This window comes from Rhineura floridana, chromosome 9 (genome assembly GCF_030035675.1).
Source record: "Rhineura floridana isolate rRhiFlo1 chromosome 9, rRhiFlo1.hap2, whole genome shotgun sequence".
Classification (NCBI taxonomy): Eukaryota; Metazoa; Chordata; class Lepidosauria; order Squamata; family Rhineuridae; genus Rhineura; species Rhineura floridana.
The window spans coordinates 127,204,440-127,220,545 of NC_084488.1; the positions used below are offsets into that span (position 1 = coordinate 127,204,440).

The 16,106-nt window shown below is 54.8% G+C and overlaps 1 protein-coding gene across 4 annotated transcripts; it reads left to right on the forward strand.

The window, feature by feature from the left end:
• Nucleotides 1-3,100: 3,100 nt before the first annotated feature.
• On the forward strand, nucleotides 3,101-15,699 carry TTC31 (tetratricopeptide repeat domain 31). Of its 4 annotated transcripts, XM_061583767.1 has the most exons (18): nucleotides 3,124-3,268; nucleotides 3,365-3,477; nucleotides 3,560-3,650; nucleotides 5,989-6,233; nucleotides 6,563-6,646; nucleotides 6,765-6,833; nucleotides 7,406-7,582; nucleotides 8,467-8,613; nucleotides 9,496-9,550; nucleotides 9,833-9,923; nucleotides 10,385-10,526; nucleotides 10,636-10,740; nucleotides 11,200-11,269; nucleotides 11,504-11,633; nucleotides 12,554-12,628; nucleotides 12,835-12,937; nucleotides 14,362-14,471; nucleotides 14,783-15,699. In XM_061583767.1, exons 1-18 carry the CDS (start codon nucleotides 3,205-3,207, stop codon nucleotides 14,853-14,855), a joined length of 1,944 nt encoding a protein of 647 aa, XP_061439751.1. In that variant the 5' UTR covers nucleotides 3,124-3,204; the 3' UTR covers nucleotides 14,856-15,699. The 4 variants fall into 4 exon arrangements, with proteins under 4 accessions (XP_061439753.1, XP_061439752.1, XP_061439750.1 ...); XM_061583769.1 differs by having other exon boundaries at nucleotides 3,101-3,477; XM_061583766.1 differs by having other exon boundaries at nucleotides 3,123-3,477; nucleotides 7,406-7,576.
• The last annotated feature ends 407 nt before the right edge of the window (nucleotides 15,700-16,106 follow it).

The window sequence follows — 16,106 nt, forward strand, 5'->3', positions numbered from 1 at the left end:
TGAGGTCCCAGAAAGGATAGTGCAGGAAGAAAAGGAGGCCTTTGTCAGAGTTACTCTGTGTCAGGCTGCATGCCCAGGTAGTCTCTCCAGTTAGCACTCCAGGGCAAACCTGCCTGCTTACCTAGAAAGAAATCCCAGTGAACTCAGAATCACAGACTTCCAAAGAAAGAGGTTTAGCACTCAAGGACAGTCTTTTTAAAAATGGCCCAGTTATATCCCTGGCCAAACAGATGTGCCATGTCCAATTTCTTGCTGATAAGACAAATCATTGTCTTGATTTTTTGACGAATGCAGTGTTCAGCTTTAACAATGTAGAACGCTGAGCAGTTCACCCTTGCTATGGAGAGCTCTCCTAAACTGCTGGAATGCAGAGGAAGCCGATCCAGTGCACCCCGACCCCTGCTTCTTTCCGGCTGCCCATTCTGGCCAGCTTCCCTCCTGGGCCCGGCCCACCCCCCATCTCCTGCCAGCAAAAGGGGCAACCTCCCCTCCCCTCCGCAAAAGGGGACCGTGGCATAGTCTGCTCTTGCAGGTGCTGGGATGGCCATGAACCATTCAGGGCCAGGGGCTTCACCCTCACAGTGCAATGCGGTAAAGAAAAGGTAACACAGGACCACTGAGGAGCATCCGGATTCCACTCCCTGCTCCTTGAGCTTTGATTAAAAGTAAATACATTTTGCATACGTTGGCATTCCCTCCATAATCCCCCTCATTGCCTCCTTGGAAAGAATGCCATCAGGAGTCCAGCACAGAGCAAGTCGTGTCCAAGCCTGCTCCAGTCCCCAGGAGTCCAGCTTGACAAATCCACAGTTTCAATTCCCAAGGTGGATTTTGTGGTTATTCCATCATGTTTGTGGCCTCCTCCGTGACCCCTGTTGCTGCACTGCGAGGGAGCATGATTCACTCATCAGTTCTGAAGGGCAGGGTGGTGGCTCCAGTTCACACTGACCCCCTTCCTGTGGCATCCACATCTCCCCACTGCTGGTTCCTTGCCTGGTCTACAGCACAGGCTGTCTTTGAGGCAGGCGGCATGGTCACACTTAGAGCCTCCCTCCCAAGCTGATGCTTGCCTTTCCAATGTTAACCCCCACTACCTCCCATCCACGTCCAGCTGTCCTCCTCATGCCCCAAACACGTGGCCTTCACCAGACTAGCATATTTGGCCCAGCTGTGGCCCTTTGTCATTCTCCTTGCAAGAAGAGAGAGAGGTCCTAGGGCTGAATCCGGACAGCTTCCACCCCCTCGGGGGAAATGAACTACCCGATCTGCACGGACTACGGTTGCTAACGTGTCTGTCTATGCACAGCTCTAACTCTCATTGCAAGGCAGACACCAAGACTAGTCTAAATATGCCCTCTTCCTTGGGACCTGATCCAGCCCCTCCCATAAGTGCTACACCCCCCATCTGATCTGTGGGGTTGCAGCTTGCAGTGCAAAAGGGGGCACAGGGAGGGTCTCCTGGGACAGACTCTTCTTGGCTGTGATCCATTTACACTTTGCCCACCTTAGACAGCCATCTAGAAGGAAAAGTGCAGGAATGACCTGAAGTGCCAGCAAGCACTTGACAGAGATTTACTCCTGAACCGTATCGGCCTCCCCGCAGCATTGCATGCTACGCTTGTCTCATCTGAGGCCTTACTTCCATGGAGGGCTCCTTGTAGCTCTTGGGCAAGGTGTCCTCTTCCTCCTCCTCCATGGTGGCCAAGACAGATTATGACAAGAAGGAAATGAGTTAATCCATAACGGGCAGAGGTCATTGGCTGAGGGATTTTAGCCCACACCGAGGGAGGGGGGAACAGCCTTCTCCAGCCCTTTCCCAGGACAGCCACCCCTAGAATGTCACTTGGCCCAGATATTTAATAATTTACTATTTTTGATTTGCATTTTTGTTCTGAGTAACTTAAGGGCTTTTATTTTGATTCTTTCCAAAGCAAGTTTTAGGCTATAACATGTCCTTGGCTGAGTATACAGCCTCACAAATCTTTGATGATAGATTATTGAATTGCCAATATGAAACAGACCCCCCCCTCCAAATTGTTGGGAAACAACCCAGGTGTGGTGGCATTGCCACACACTGTTCAGGACACTTTTGGCCACATCTCTGCTGGAGACAGTGCGGCACTGTAAGAACTGAGGTGATTCATGCAAATCTGTTGTTGCAGGCTTGGGGCAGGGAGGCTTCTTAGGACCGGGGTATGCACACCTTGAGAGAATTCTGGGGTTGGCAGGATAAACATTCCAAATAATGGAGAAGCTGAAGCAGTGGCAGTCATCTAGCACTTCACACATCCTCCCCGATTTCACAAAGGTAAGACAGAGGTTCCCAGCGTTCTTCAGCCAGTTCCTTCAATACTCTTAGGATGGCGTTCATCGGGCCCTGGAGATTTGAACCCATTCAAAGTGATTAGGTATTCCTTGACCATTTGTTTATCAATTTCAAGCTGCAACCCTGCCCCTTTAACATTTACTTCATGTTTGCCAGAAGGGTCATAGGCCCTGTTTTGGGAGAAGACTGAGCCAAAGTAGGAATTGAGCACTTCTGCCCTCTCTTTGTCACCTGTTATCATTTTGCCATCCTCATTGAGTAGGTGTGCCACCACCATTTCTTTTCTCTGTCTTTTACTATGGATGTACCCGAAGAAAGCTGTTGCTTTTGGCATCTCTCACTAACCTCAGCTCATTCTGAGCTTTAGCCTTCCCGATGCCACCCCTGCAATTCCTTGCTACCTGTCTGTACTCTTCCTTTGCAGTCTGGGCCTCCCTTCCACTTCCTGTATGTGCCCTTTTTTGTTTTCAGGTCATGTGTAAGCTTTCTGTGAAGCCACATTGGAATTGTTTGCAATTGTGCCTTTAGAATTTCCTTTTTTAGAAGCTCCCGCCCATTTTGGACTCCTTTTCTCATTAGGATCGCTTGCCATGGAACCTTACTCTCAGTTTATTAATATTCCCTCTGAGGCGAGACGGGGCGGACGGGTCTCTAACCCTCCCTCGCTGGGGGATTCTCTCCCAGTGCCTCAAGAGAGCGCCCGCGCCCGGCTCACCTTCCGCCGCCTCCTCAAAGCATCGCAGGTTGCCCTCAGCTAAGATGGCGCGCCAGGCGGCTCTGCCCGCTTACCGCCCGCGACGGAGAGGGAAAAGGAGAACACTTCCTCTAGGAACCCCTTCCGCTTCCGGGGGGAGGCCTGCCTGGCGGCCGCGAGAGCAATGCCTCATCCTCGGAGCGGGGAGGGTCGGCCGAGAGACGCGGCGGCGGCGGCGGCGCTTGCGGGTAGGAGGGAAGCCGGGCGGGCAGGGGAGGGGAGAGGTGACGACGACCCCGCCTCCCCTCTCCCGGCCGGGCTTTCACTCCCCAACTCTCCCGCAGGGCCCCCCGGTGGCGTCCTCGGCGGCGGCCTGGGCACTCTCGGCCTGGTGGCCCCCCGGCTTTTGGCCTCCTGGGACGACTCGGCGGCGAACCAAGAGCAGCGGCGGCGGCAGGTGCGTGGGCGGCCCGTTTGGCTCCGGGCGGGCGGGCGGGCGAGCTTAGCCGCTCATTCCCTCTTTCCGTCTAATTGCCCAGATCATGGAGCAGCTGGAGGAGGAGGAGGCGGCGGAGGAAGAGGCCTACGCCCGCCACCGAGCCTACGTGGAGATGGGACAGAAATGCCCAGGTGAGGGGGGGAGGGAGCCAGGCCGGCCTCGATATGGGGGGGGTGGGGGGCACGGCAGGAGGGGGGTCGCCCACAGTTGCTGGGCTCGGGGGAGAGTCTTTCGCTCTGGGTCAGGGCTGGAAGTTGAGCGTCCCGTCCTGCGGGCACGCTTGAGGATGCTGGCTCCCGCACACACGCACACTTACCTGTTGGCAGCTGAAGGTGCCCTGGGCGGGATGGGCTGAAGCGAACGGCAAGAACGGCCTTTGGAATAGAGAGCTCTCTAAAGGCCTGTAGGAGGTTAATGAGGACCACCAGCTTGGGCGGGTTTAAGTTAATGGAGGGAATGCAAGCTTATCCTTGGCTCCCAGCCGTAACACGCTGTCTCCAGCAGCAGAGGCAGCATGCTCCTGAACATCAGTTGCTGGGAATCGGGGAGGGCTCTAGCGCTCGGGTTCTGCTTGCGGGCTTCCCACTGGGGTATCTGGTAGGCCACTGTAAGGTCCTGTGATCCTGATCCAGCAGGCATAGGTACTTGCATAAGAAATTATGGGCACTGGGAATGCCAGATGGGCATTAATACAAGCTACAAGTAAAACAGAAAATGGATCTTGAGAGGAAATGGAATGGGTTAACTGCCTCTGCTTTGCACACAGAAGGTCCCAAGTTCTATCCCCAACATGACTGAAAACCTGGAGAGCTGCTGCCAGTCAGTGTCCGCAATACTGACTGAGGTAGATGGACCACGGGGTCTGGCTCAGTATAAGTCAGCAGCTTCCCATGCGCCTAATTGCAGAGGGCACCATGTTGGGGAAGGCTGTGGCCCACACCAATTCCCTTTCCCCACCTGCTTCAGTGCGCTTTGCTTTAGATATATGCTCTTGTTGTGGCCTTTATTGACCCACCTCGCTCTTCCCGTGATACTGCAGTTGGGATGGGCACCATCAGCCCTGGGTTGAGAGAAGGGCCGCAGCCCCATACAAAAGGCCCCAGTCCCCAGTGGCCTCCAGATAGGGCTGGGGAAAGCCTCCTGCCTGAAACCCTGAGATCTGCTGCTGCCAGTCCCTGGAGATGGTGGTGAGCTCGGGGTGCCAGCAGTGAGACTCTGTCCAAGGCAGCTTCCCGGGAGAGGACCCTTTGCTGAGTCTCCTCCTGCCCATCCCACAAATATTTATACTCTGCCTTTAGGACTGTAGCCTCATGCAGCATAAAATATATTTCCCACACACTTGAGGAGTCAGGATTACTGTGGCCTGCTGAGAGAAGTCCTTCATGGCTGCTCCACAGCTATGGTATACTTTGCCTCAGAGGCAAAGGCTAAGCATATTTCAGAAGTTCTGGTTCAGATCTGGCCATAAACGCCTAGACTTGGGGTGGGAAACCCCCATCTGTAGGCCAGTCTTAATCTGCCAGAGAGTCCAGCTTGGCCCACAAGGCCATTTCCCCTGAGCCACACCCACCTGTCAGTCAGCTGGCATCCCTGGATGACAGGGTCCAGTCTTGGTAGGGAAGCAGAACCCTTGTAGAGAGCAGAGCTGAAACCTCCTCTCATTCGCTGGTGAAGGGAGAGCCCGGTCCTGCTGAGTGCTGCTTCGCCACTGCTGTAGCTGGTGGGAATGTGCTGGCGAGGCAGACTGGGACAGATGGGTGGGGGCGCTCACCAGTATCTCACCTGACCTCAGAGTCAGAGCTGACTGCAAATTCCCTGGCCCTGACCTAGACCAAGTGAAGGCAGTTGGAGTGAGGAACAGGGCTGTGGAGTCGGAGTTGGGAGCAATTTTGGGTGGAGTAGGAGTCGGTAGAAATGTTCCGATTCCGACTCCTTCATAAATGGCAAATGTATATTAACTAGTAATAACAAATTTACTGTAGTAAAATGGTAGCACAAGGCATTTCATCACCACCACGTGAATCCAGAGCTTGGAAAAGTTACTTTTTTGAACTACAACTCCCACGAGCCCAATCCCTGGGGCTGATGGGAGTTCTAGTTTAAAAAAGTAACTTTTCCATCACGTGGTGGTGATGAAATGCCTTGTGCTACCATTTTACTACAGTAAATTTGTTATTACTGGTTAATATACACTTGCCATTTATGAAGGAGTCGGACAGTAGAAAAATAGAGGAGTCAGAGTCGAAGGTCTGGCGTACCGACGCCACAGCCCTGACGAGGGAACAGCGGGATAGGAGCACAGAAACGGGTCTTTCTGAATCCGTGCCTGGGTGCTTGTTTCCTTTTCTGCCAGAATGCCGCCTCTCTTCCTCTCTCCTGTACTTTCCCCTGGCTGAGGTCAGGGCATGCTGGCTGTTCCCTCCCCGCTCTGAAAGAAGATCTCATGCTTGCCGTTTGTTCCCTTCTCAGACATGGATGGAGAACCTTGCTGGTACTGTGACGATGAAGCCAGTGAGGACTACAGCTATGAGGACTGGGAGGGCTACGAGGAGCCGGAGGAGGAGAAGGCCCAGAATGGCGGGTCAGCCACATTCTGTGGCTTCAAGAAATCCTTCCTGTGCAAGCCTTCTGTGCCTGCCTCCTCAGCCCCCAGCAATCAAGACTGCCCTCTGCTGGGCATTTCTCTGCCCCAGAAACAGCAGCTTACAGCTGAGGTGAGGCACAGAGAGACAAGCAGCCAAGGCCGGTGTACTTCCCTCTGGCTCTGCCCAACTTTTTCAGGAGAACTTATTTCTGGGGGGAGCCTTCTGGGGGGCTCTCATCCCCTGTTCTTTGCTGTCCTTTCCATCTTTGCCTCCTCTGTTCTTGTGTGCTTGAAACTCTCCCAGACTTGATTTGTAGCACTTCCTGCATGTCTGGCCATGGAAGAATCCTGCCTTTTTCTTGGGCCTGGCTGCATGCTGGGATGGGCAGCGGGGGTGGTCTGTGTGCGTGCACCCCTGGTCGGCACAAGGAGGAGGCTCACTGTCCTGCACTCTCTCAGGAAGCAGAGAGGAACGCTGAGGAGCTTGTTGCCACAGAGGAGCGCCTCAAGAAGAAGGCTGAGAAGAAGAGGATGAAGAAGAGGGTAATGTTCTCCATACGCTGCGCGTAGTGGGGTGGAATCTCCTGGGGAAGCCTCTCCGTGTCTCTTGGTGTCTGTTCAGCGGCCCCGTTGAGCATCTTCCCTTATGTTTCCTCCCCAGAGGCAAAAGGACAGGAAGAGGCAGGAGAAGCGTGACCAGGAGTTGAAGGAAAAGAGCAAAGCTCAGGTTGTGAGTGTCCTCTGTGTGTGTGCGCATGGGCAGCTGGGGGTGGTGCCTGCATGGGCGATGCATGGACCTTTCAGACTATGTTGTGGTTCTGATTCAGTTACATGCTGGCAAATTCAGTTTTCACAATTGATTTAGGCTCTTGAGCATAAATCTGCTTTAAACAAACAAACCCCGACTTTTTGTGGTAAGGAAAGCGATGGGGCAATCCAGTGGAAAGTGTGGGGTAACGATGTCTTGGTGTGGCATCCTGTAACCTCGCTGCTAACGAACTAGGATGAATGCTCCATAAGCAAGTCATGTGGAAGCGGCTGTTCCTGTCTTCATCACAGCCCAGTCCTTTCACGCCATTTCCAGCCTGGCAAAGGTGGAGTCCATCGACAAGCAGATGCCTTCTGCTGAAAATAGCCCTTCTCCCAACATTGGCCCTGCATTGCCTGAGGCAGCGTGGGGATGGGCTGTGCTGGGCTCCCAGCTCTTGCCTTGGACAGAGCCTGCTGCAGAAATTCTCTTGGCATTGCTTAAGAGGCAGGTGGCTCTGTGCTCCCTCAAAGGCCACGTTTCTTCTTTTGCAGGATAAATCTTCACACAGCAGTGGCTTGCAAGATCCTGATTGCTTGGCTGCCATGCCGAGTGCTTTGGGGTCTGCCCCTCCGGATTCAGAGGAGGGCTCCACTCAGGACCCCAGCGAGAATCTGACCTCCCCAGGCAGGAGCCCCAGCAGGAGCCTGGAGGAGGAGACTGACGTGAGTGTGAGTTGTCCATGGCTCTGGCACATGCGGGAGCAAGTGAGGAGGGGAGGCTCAGCCAAATGGTGTACGTGGGGAGAGGCAGCCTGTGGGCCGTGGAGAACAGGCCGGCAGCTCAAGTTGAGCAGATAACTTGGTGCAGTTCTTGGTCTGCGCTGCTTGGTAGTTGTCTGTGCTGAGGCTGAAGCCGATAGATCTCGGAAGTGTTTGCTGTGATGTGGGCTTGACCTGCTCTGACAAAGGGCAAGTTTCCACCACACAAGTTAGACTTGGCATAGAGGATAAATTTGCTAAATGGTTGTCTGTCCTGGGCTGTAAAAATGGAACGGGGGGGGAATTCAGATTGAGACTGTAGCACACCAGAGAGCAGCGCCAGAGTCTTCTCTCCTGCTGTGACTCCCCTCACCAGCTGCTGCTTGTCCCCAAAGGTTCCATTGCAGCAAATGACAGTTGGGGGGCAATTTCCCCATGGGGAAACACTGGCTATGGGGAGGGGGGCAAGAGGCATCCCTCCCCGTCCTGTATTCAGTGGTCCTGATCTGGATGAGACTTCCACGGCAGCCACTTCCTTTCCTTTGGAGAAAGCCTCATGGACCTTACCATGCAGCAGCCCTATTTCTTGGGTCTTGGCATGATGCTGTGTGAGAGAGAGGTCTGGCCAAGAACGGCTTTCATTCCTGGGCAGGCCTTGTCCCTGTACCACGGGATGGGCCGTGCCTACCACGCAAGCTGCCTTCGTGCGGTGTGGTTCGTATTGGGGGCTGGTAGCATCTGCACTGGTTGGGTTTCCTTTGGGGAAGGCCTTTGAGGGAGAGAGAGAGATGCTCTCTGGGAAGGCGGCAGAGATGCTCAGGATGCAGCAAAGCTGGTCTGGCTGTTGTCCACAGGAGGAGCTTGATTTGAGCAGCACCTTTGTATCAAAAGCACGTCTCAAGGTGGGCTGTAAGCCTCTGCCGCCTCCGTTGCCACCACTGAGAAAGGAGAAGACGGCCAGGCCTGAGAGGAAGGAGCTGGCGAGCAAAGGGCAGCAGCAGGTGAGGGCAGTGTTATTGTCTTTCGTTGCAGGATGGGGGCGTGTGCTCAGTCTCTCCCCCACGTTTCCCTGTTGCGCATAAAAGAAAAGGGTCCTGCAGCCGGATCAGAGCAAACGCTCATCTGCTAGGCCAGCGTCCTGCCTCTCGCATGGGCAATCAGAAGATGACAGCTGTGGCCCTCTTGACCTCTCCCACTCTCGTTCCCCAGAGACATGGTGCTGTGGAGGGCTCGTCCTCTATTATCTCACCAACAGTTGTGGGGGTGTCTCTTTAAACCAGGGGTGAGGAGTCTTTGGGGCTCCAGATGCTGCTGAACTACAATGCCCATCAGCCCCAGCAAGCATGGCCCACAGCGAGGGATTATGGGAGCTTAGTTCAGCAACATCTGGAGGGCCAAAGGTTGTGCACACCTGCTTTATTTAAACCTCTTTGTTCAACCCTTTCAGTTATAAAGTAGCAGCAATGGCATGAAACAGTCCAGACATTTCTTAAACGTGAACAGAACTATGGCTGGCTCTGTCACTTATGCTTTAACTTTACTGTCTACTCACACTGAGGAAAAAACTGACAGAGAGACTGCCCCCCCCCCAGCCAAATTGAGCATTGGGTTATATTCCTGTGACACTCAGATTAGACTTATTAGTAGACTCGCTTAGGCCAATTATTTCTGCTGGTCTGCTCTGAGCACAACTTAGCTGAGAGCAGCCCATTGCTTCCTAGAGACATTGTCATTCATGGGCACTTGTGGTGGGAATCTGGATCTGCTGAAAATTCAAAACAAGGCTGTTGGGGACCAGTGGAGTTCTTTTGTGGCCCCTGGCTGAGGTTGTCCCTCCAACAGAAAGGCAGGCTCATGGTCCCACTCCCTGCTTCCTCTTCCAGGTTCCGAGGTCCGGGCTCCAGATGACTGCTGTGGAGCAAAGCATGGTGCTGGCAGGTGTGTGGGGGTGGCACCCCTCCTTGCCTGGCCCTCTCTTCCCCAGCGGGTGGAGTGCTTTCTGCACCTCCTCGCCCTTGTGGGTGGGATGAAGGGAGATCCACGCCCCACGCTGCTGAGCTGGGAAAGCGGCAGGTCTATTCCCTGGAGGAATTTCAGAGGCGTCGGTCAAGGCTGCTTTGCCTCAGGAGAGAGGAGCGTGTTGGGCAAGGTGCTCAGGAAGTTTCCTTCCATTCCTGTGACACGGTTTTCTTTTGCATGGCCCTCTCCTTGCCCTTCAAGATTGTGGGAACGAGACTGCAAAACAGGGGGGCTATCAGGAGGCCGTGCTCCTCTTCACAGAGGCTGTCAAGTTGAATCCCCGGGAATACAGGTGAGAGTTGTGGAGCAACGTGGAGGCTGTCTCCTATTAGCATGGCTGCAGTAGCTGTGCCAGAGTTGTCTGCCCTGCTGTGTGGGAAGAAGCTGCTGCGGGGAGGCTCTTCTGTTCTGTAAGTGGCACGTCAGGTGCAGGATCTGAAGGAGCATTTTACGGGAGTCTTTCCTGGACCTTGAAAGAGACCCAACAGAAAGCTGTTCCTGCATCTTGGCCCGTGACTCCCCATTACGTGGCTCTAGGCAAGGCCAGCTCTCTTAAGTGAACTCGAGGGCTTTGAAAAGGAGTATTCCTGGAAGAGGGGAAACCCCTCCCTCCGTTGCAGGAAGTGCTTTGCATGAAAACAGCTCCAGGCGGGGCCTGGAAAGACCCTTCTCTGGAGGGCTGAGGCTGATCTTTGCAGAGAATGTATTGAGCTCTGTGGAACACTGGTCCCTGACCCCTCCCCCTTCCGCCAGGTTCTTTGGGAATCGTTCATTCTGCTACGAGAGGCTGCAGTGTTACCCCAAGGCCCTGTGTGATGCCCAGCTTGCCCTCAGCCTGCAGCCTGGCTGGCCTAAAGGCCTCTTCCGCAAAGGCAAGGCCCTGATGGGCCTCAAGGTACTGACAAAAAGACGTGGGTGCAGGGGGGGAGAGGAGGAGTCGGTGGAGGTGGCATCCTGTGTCCCTGGAGGAGCAGAATTGTGACTGTTCTTCTCCCAACCCCCAGCGTTATGTGGAAGCTGCAAGAACCTTTGAGGAGCTCCTGCAGTTTGATGGTTTCCGTGGTGATGCCGCCATCCAGCTCGAGAAGTGCAGAGTTCAGCTTCTGCTGGTGAGGGAGCTTTAAGGAAAGGGTGTATATGCCTGCGGCCTGGCTTGCGGCTGACTTGGATCAGGAGATCCAGGATTGCAGTTGTGCAATGAGGGCTTGTGCAGGTGCAGTCACCTGAAAGTGTGAGACTGCTTGGCTTCCTTGTGGGGAGGAAGAAAACCTGAGACGAGGGGGTATAAGTGGGCCAGCAGACCAGCCCACACCAAGATAGCCCTGGGCATAGAGGCCTGCCTTCTGTGCCCACGCGAGGAGTCGTTTCCCAGAGGTGGCTCCAAAAGCAGTGGGACGGCCCAGGCTGTGTGTGTTGAGGCTGCCATGCCCTGCTGTGGGGGGAATGGACCCAAACCCCTGCAGGCTGAGGAGCCAGTGCCTCATGGAGGCCATGCCCAGGCACCTTGAACTTGGGCTTGGCACCAGAGGTTGTTGGGTGTGGTCTTATCCCCTCCCCTTCTTTGGCAGGAAAATGGTTTCAGCCACTATCCTCCCGAGTGGAATATCCTCGCCAGAGAAGCCCAACGGTCTGTGGCTGGTAAGAAGAATGTTCTCTGTGGGGTGGGGTGGCCCCTGCTCTGTGCATGCACCAGGGCCGTGGTAGCGATGGAGCTGCGCTGGGGTGCTTGCAGCGTCACTGTTTGCAAGCAGGCAATGGGCTGGATAGCAGCAGAGTGTGGGGTGGGCCAGGGGTCTGTTGGCCGTAATCTGTTGGTCTCTCCCCCTCTTCCTCCTCCTCCTCCTCTGTCCTCCCCCCTTCCTTCTTGGCAAGGCGAGCAGCAAGGTGGGCGACCTTTAGCCAGCAGCAACTCCCAGACAGCAGCTGGACGCTTGGTATCAGCCACTATCACCAACTCGCTGGGCAAAGCGCTTCTGGCCTCAGCCGCACAAATCCCCGTCAGGTAATGTGGGCCAAGCTGGCGTAAAGCTTCCAGTTCTCGGGTTTATGGATGTGAGCGGCTTGCAAAGAACACTTGGATGCCTGCTTTTTCTGGAATATGAACCAACAAAGTTACAATCGTGGTGATGAAGACACATGAATCATCCCCGGAACTATGACCCCAGTGAGCTGTTTCGATGACTTGCCTGCATGTCGCACTGACGCTGCCAGTCACTCTTTGCACACAAGGATATCTTTTCAGGCTGTCTCTTTCTTTCTTCAGCTTCCTTCAATGTCCATTTTTCCCCTCTTAACTCCAGCAGTTGCATCTAGGCCGGGGGGGGGGAGAAGTCTCGGGCCTGGGGGCTCTATGCGGCCCTCCATCCCCTTCCATCTGGCCCTTGGAAGTCTCCCCAGGCCACACCCCTCACTGGCCCTGCTTTGCACCCCGAGTGTGTTTTGAGGCCTCTTCCTGGCCTGGGTGGAGGACAGAGAGGGTGTCTGGGTGGGTGCAGAAAGTGGCCTCCTACTGGACAAAGCAAACATTACACTCATTGCTCCACCCACTTTTGCCTCTGGACCTGATCAAAATTATCTGGTGGCCCTTGTAAAGTGTCCCTTGAGCTGAAAGCATTTCCCTGGCCCTGGTACAGGCCATGGCCGGTTGCTCTAGTTGCCTGGGAAGGTAGAGGGGAATTGTGTCCATGGTGCGCCCTGTTGTGGGATGCCCTCTGTCAGTTGCCACACAGGAACCTGGGGAATCAGAAACATGCTGCATCTGACGGACTTGGGTGGGACGGAAGGGGGGTCCCAAGCGCCAACCTCACCCTAAGCAAGTTGTAGATGGAGGAGGCAGCAGAGCAAGCTTCGGTGCCACAGGCAGCGGGAGAGTTCCCAGGGCCCCTGCCCTTGCAACTGGATGACCAGTGTGCTCTGTTGCAGGGAGTGGTTTGCCGTGTGGGTGGGGAACCTCACGCCGAACATCACCCAGGAGGTTCTTCTGCGCTGCTTCCAGCCGTAAGTGATGCTTCTGTGTTGCCGCTCTTTTAGTGGGGGGAGCAGTCTAGTGGCCTCTTCCCTCCCTCCCTCCCTCTCTGCTGCGTGAACTGTGCGGCTGCTGTCCCACTGAAGTCAAGGGAGTCTCATCTCTCGGATCCCAGCAAAGAGCTCCCTCCCTTGGCGCGTGGCTGATGGTGCTGATGCTGTCTCTCCTTGGGGCGTAGGTTTGGGCCCATCGATTCCATCCGCTGCCTCCCTCGGAGGTTCTGTGCCTTTGTCAACTACACACGCAAGGAAGCGGCTGAGGCAGCCTATGCAGCATTGCAGGTGAGAGGGCCGCCCTCCGTCCCTTGACCAGTGTGGGGCCGTTGGCTTCTGCAGGTTGCTGGGCTTCAATGTTGCGTGGAGCGCCCTTGCTGAAAGGACCCTGCTGGAGGTTCCTGGGTCATGGTGGGTTAGACATGCCTAGAAGCTGGGAAGATGTAATAACATTCTCCATCACTTGTGAGTGGTTGCACCCTCACCTGTTCCACTCTAGGGCCCCAACTTCGCAGTCTGGCTGCTGCAAAGTGAAGGCTTTCCTCCACCTGCATATTAAGTGCAGGATTGCTGAGGGAAGGTGTTTGCCTCACAATGATCCCCAGTGCCTGGCTTTGCACTTGGGTTGCCACTAACACTTCCCCTCAAGCAAAATCTGAAGTAGCACAGGAGGCAGACAGGCAGATGTGGAGTCTCATTCAGGCTGGCAAATTGTTTGGGGAGGAGTCTGGCACTGGGAGTTGCACGTTCCTGATTTGTACTACTGCAGCTTGAGAATTTCCCTTTCGGGAGTTTTAGGAAATGTAGGGTGGTGGTTTGAGGCTTGTGTGAAGGTCCTCTCCAGAGAAAGGAGCCAAGAGGGCTGTTCTGCAGTGGCTTTTAGTCTGCAGCCCCAGGCCAGCTCAAGGACTCCAAAAGGGTCTCTCCAAACTGGCTGAGTGGGCAATAGGTAAACTCAGGGTGTGTCAATTGTGAAAAAGTCAAATTTCATGTTAGCATTTACTAGGAAAAGGACTGAAAATAAACATACTATGATTTTAATGCCCTTATGCATATCTGTGGTGTAACTACATTTGGAATACTGAAATCAGAAATGGTTCATCCACATGTTGGAACCTCTCTGTCTCTGTCTCTCTCTCTCTCTCTGTCTCTCTCTCTGTCTCTGTCTCTCTCTCTGTCTCTGTCTCTGAAAAGGCATAGAAAAAGGGCAAGGAAGGAAGGATGTGATGTATCTGTTTACCAAACTCTGCACGGTGTGGGGAAAGTGTACAGAGGTTTTCTCCCTCTCGTGTAACATTGGAGCTGCCTGGCAGGACATGGGCAGAGGCAAAGAGTGCATAGCTAGAGACTGGTGGCCGCACTTAAAAGCATTTCTGTACCCCACTGTATTATTGAAGCATGATGTGGTGGCCACTCCCTCTTGAGGGCATTGCAACACAGGCAGGCTCCAGGAAGAGAGAGGTGGAGACCTATTAATAACAGTGTCTGTATGGCACCTCCATGTTCAGGGGCACTCTGCCGTTGAATTCCAGATGACAGAGAAACAATTGCTTTCAAACCACCCTCAGGACTTGGCAGATTGCTGGCATCTAGTTGGCCACAGTTGAAAAAGAAGGCGTCAGGTCTCGCCATGTTCTTGGTGATGAGTGGGCCATCCCATTGTCCTGCCCCAGCCTTGACCACAATGGCCCTCTTCTGTTTTTTCCTCCCAGGGTGTTGAAGTGGAAGGAAGCAAACTCGTTCTGCAGCTGAAGCACCCAGTGCATGCCACTCCACCCCCTGCCAAGGTGCCCAGCGGCATCCAGCAGCAGCCTCTGAAGTGGTGAGTGCATGCTGTGGGCATGGAGAGTTTGAGGATGTTTGGCTACATCATGAGCGGCAGAGGAGAGGAGGGTGGGTGGCGGCTCTTCTGCTTTCTCTCCGCCCAGGCTCCCTCCGCATGTGAGGCTTCGGGCTTGGAGTGAGTGGTCTGGTATGATCCCAGCAACCCTGCAGGGGGGTTGGAGTGGAGGTGCTGTTCCGGAGGGGGGGAACTGAGGCGGTTTGTGGGGCTGGAGAGGGTGGTCAGGGCAGCGGGTGGAACTGGAAGCTTCTTGGTGAATCCCAGGAAGCCATCTCTTTCCCCTTCTCCAGGGAGGCACTCCAGGCACCCTCTGCCTTTCTGGGCTCCTCTTGGCTCCACGGCCTTGGACACCTCCCTCAGTGAAAAGCCTTGGATCAGAAGCTGCCGCACCTGTGACCAGAAATCCTGGCTGGACTTTTTCTGGAGGAAGATGCCGTCTCTTTCCTGTATGATGGGCACGCTGTGCCCAGCTCAGGTGCCTGTGGGAGCCACCGAGACAGATGGCCGGGCATGTTAGATTGGGGAGCTGTGGCGGTTGCCTCCCCCAGGCCTGCCACATCCCAGTCCCTCTCCCGCCATCCACGGAAGGTGGCTTTCTGGAGATCTCTCTTCCTACCTGTGGTGTGGGACGGCCACATGCCAGCCCTGCCGTTCTCCAGCTTACACAGTGGACACAGCATGGAAGGGGAGGCAGCACAATGGGGGTGCTCTGCCTGCTGGCTCTGCCCTCCAGCTGCCGAATGGGGGTGCTCTGGGGGGCCCTCCCCCACCCAGGCAGGAGGTGTCTGCACCCTTATCTGGAGTGATACACCTGCGGGCAGTCACCTTCTCTCTTCCTCCCCCCCCCAGGTATTCTGCTGCCTCTGTGGGGCTGAAGCACTCCTCTGCTACTGTTGCATAGGTACACCTAACTCCCCCCACACCCATTTTGGAGGGAGGAGCTGAGCCAGGATATTCACAAAAGTCCCCTGTGGTTGGTCCTGTTGAGAAAAGGGAGGGAAGCGTGTGCTTGTGTTGCTCTCCCTGTGATCTTAGTGTGGGCCTGCCCCTGCAGATATGGTGGGTCAGAGGTTCCCTCGTTTGTGGTGCCCAGAAGACACGGGGTGTTCTTTCCTCCCCCCCCCCTTCAGTTCTGCTCTGTGTTCAGGAATTTGGGCTCTGCCACCATTGTTTTTAGACTGTTCACAATAAACTCATAAAAAACCTACACTGTTGTGAACTCCTTCTCTTTGCCCCCCACCCCCATCGTGCCCGGGGGTGGGCAAGAGCCATATGAGGATTCATCCTGCCAGGACCAGGCCTGGGCAAGCCAGAGGCAGAGCCACAGAACCCTTGGAACTGCATGCACATGTTTGGGAGGTGCCATAGAAGAGGTGCATGACAAACTGTCTGAACGCTTCCCCCCCCCCAGCTGATTAGGCTGCCCCTTGTCCTTGTGCCAGTGTCACCCAGCCCCCCCCTTTGGTAACTTCTGCCCTGTGTGACTATCCTGCACACAATATTGCCCAAACCACCTTTTTATCCCACATTTTCTCCAAGGAGCTCAAGGTGGCATACATGGTTCTCCACCTCTCCATTTTATCCTCATAACAACCCTATGAGATAGGTTAGGCT

Coding starts and splice junctions, on each gene's coding strand:
- TTC31 (XM_061583769.1), top strand. CDS start 3,205: ATGCCTCATCCTCGGAGCGGGGAGGGTCGGCCGAGAGACGCGGCGGCG. Junction 8,614..9,495: donor CGAGCAAAGGGCAGCAGCAG/GTGAGGGCAGTG, acceptor TTCCTCTTCCAG/GTTCCGAGGTCCGGGCTCCA. Junction 9,551..9,832: donor GCAAAGCATGGTGCTGGCAG/GTGTGTGGGGGT, acceptor TTGCCCTTCAAG/ATTGTGGGAACGAGACTGCA.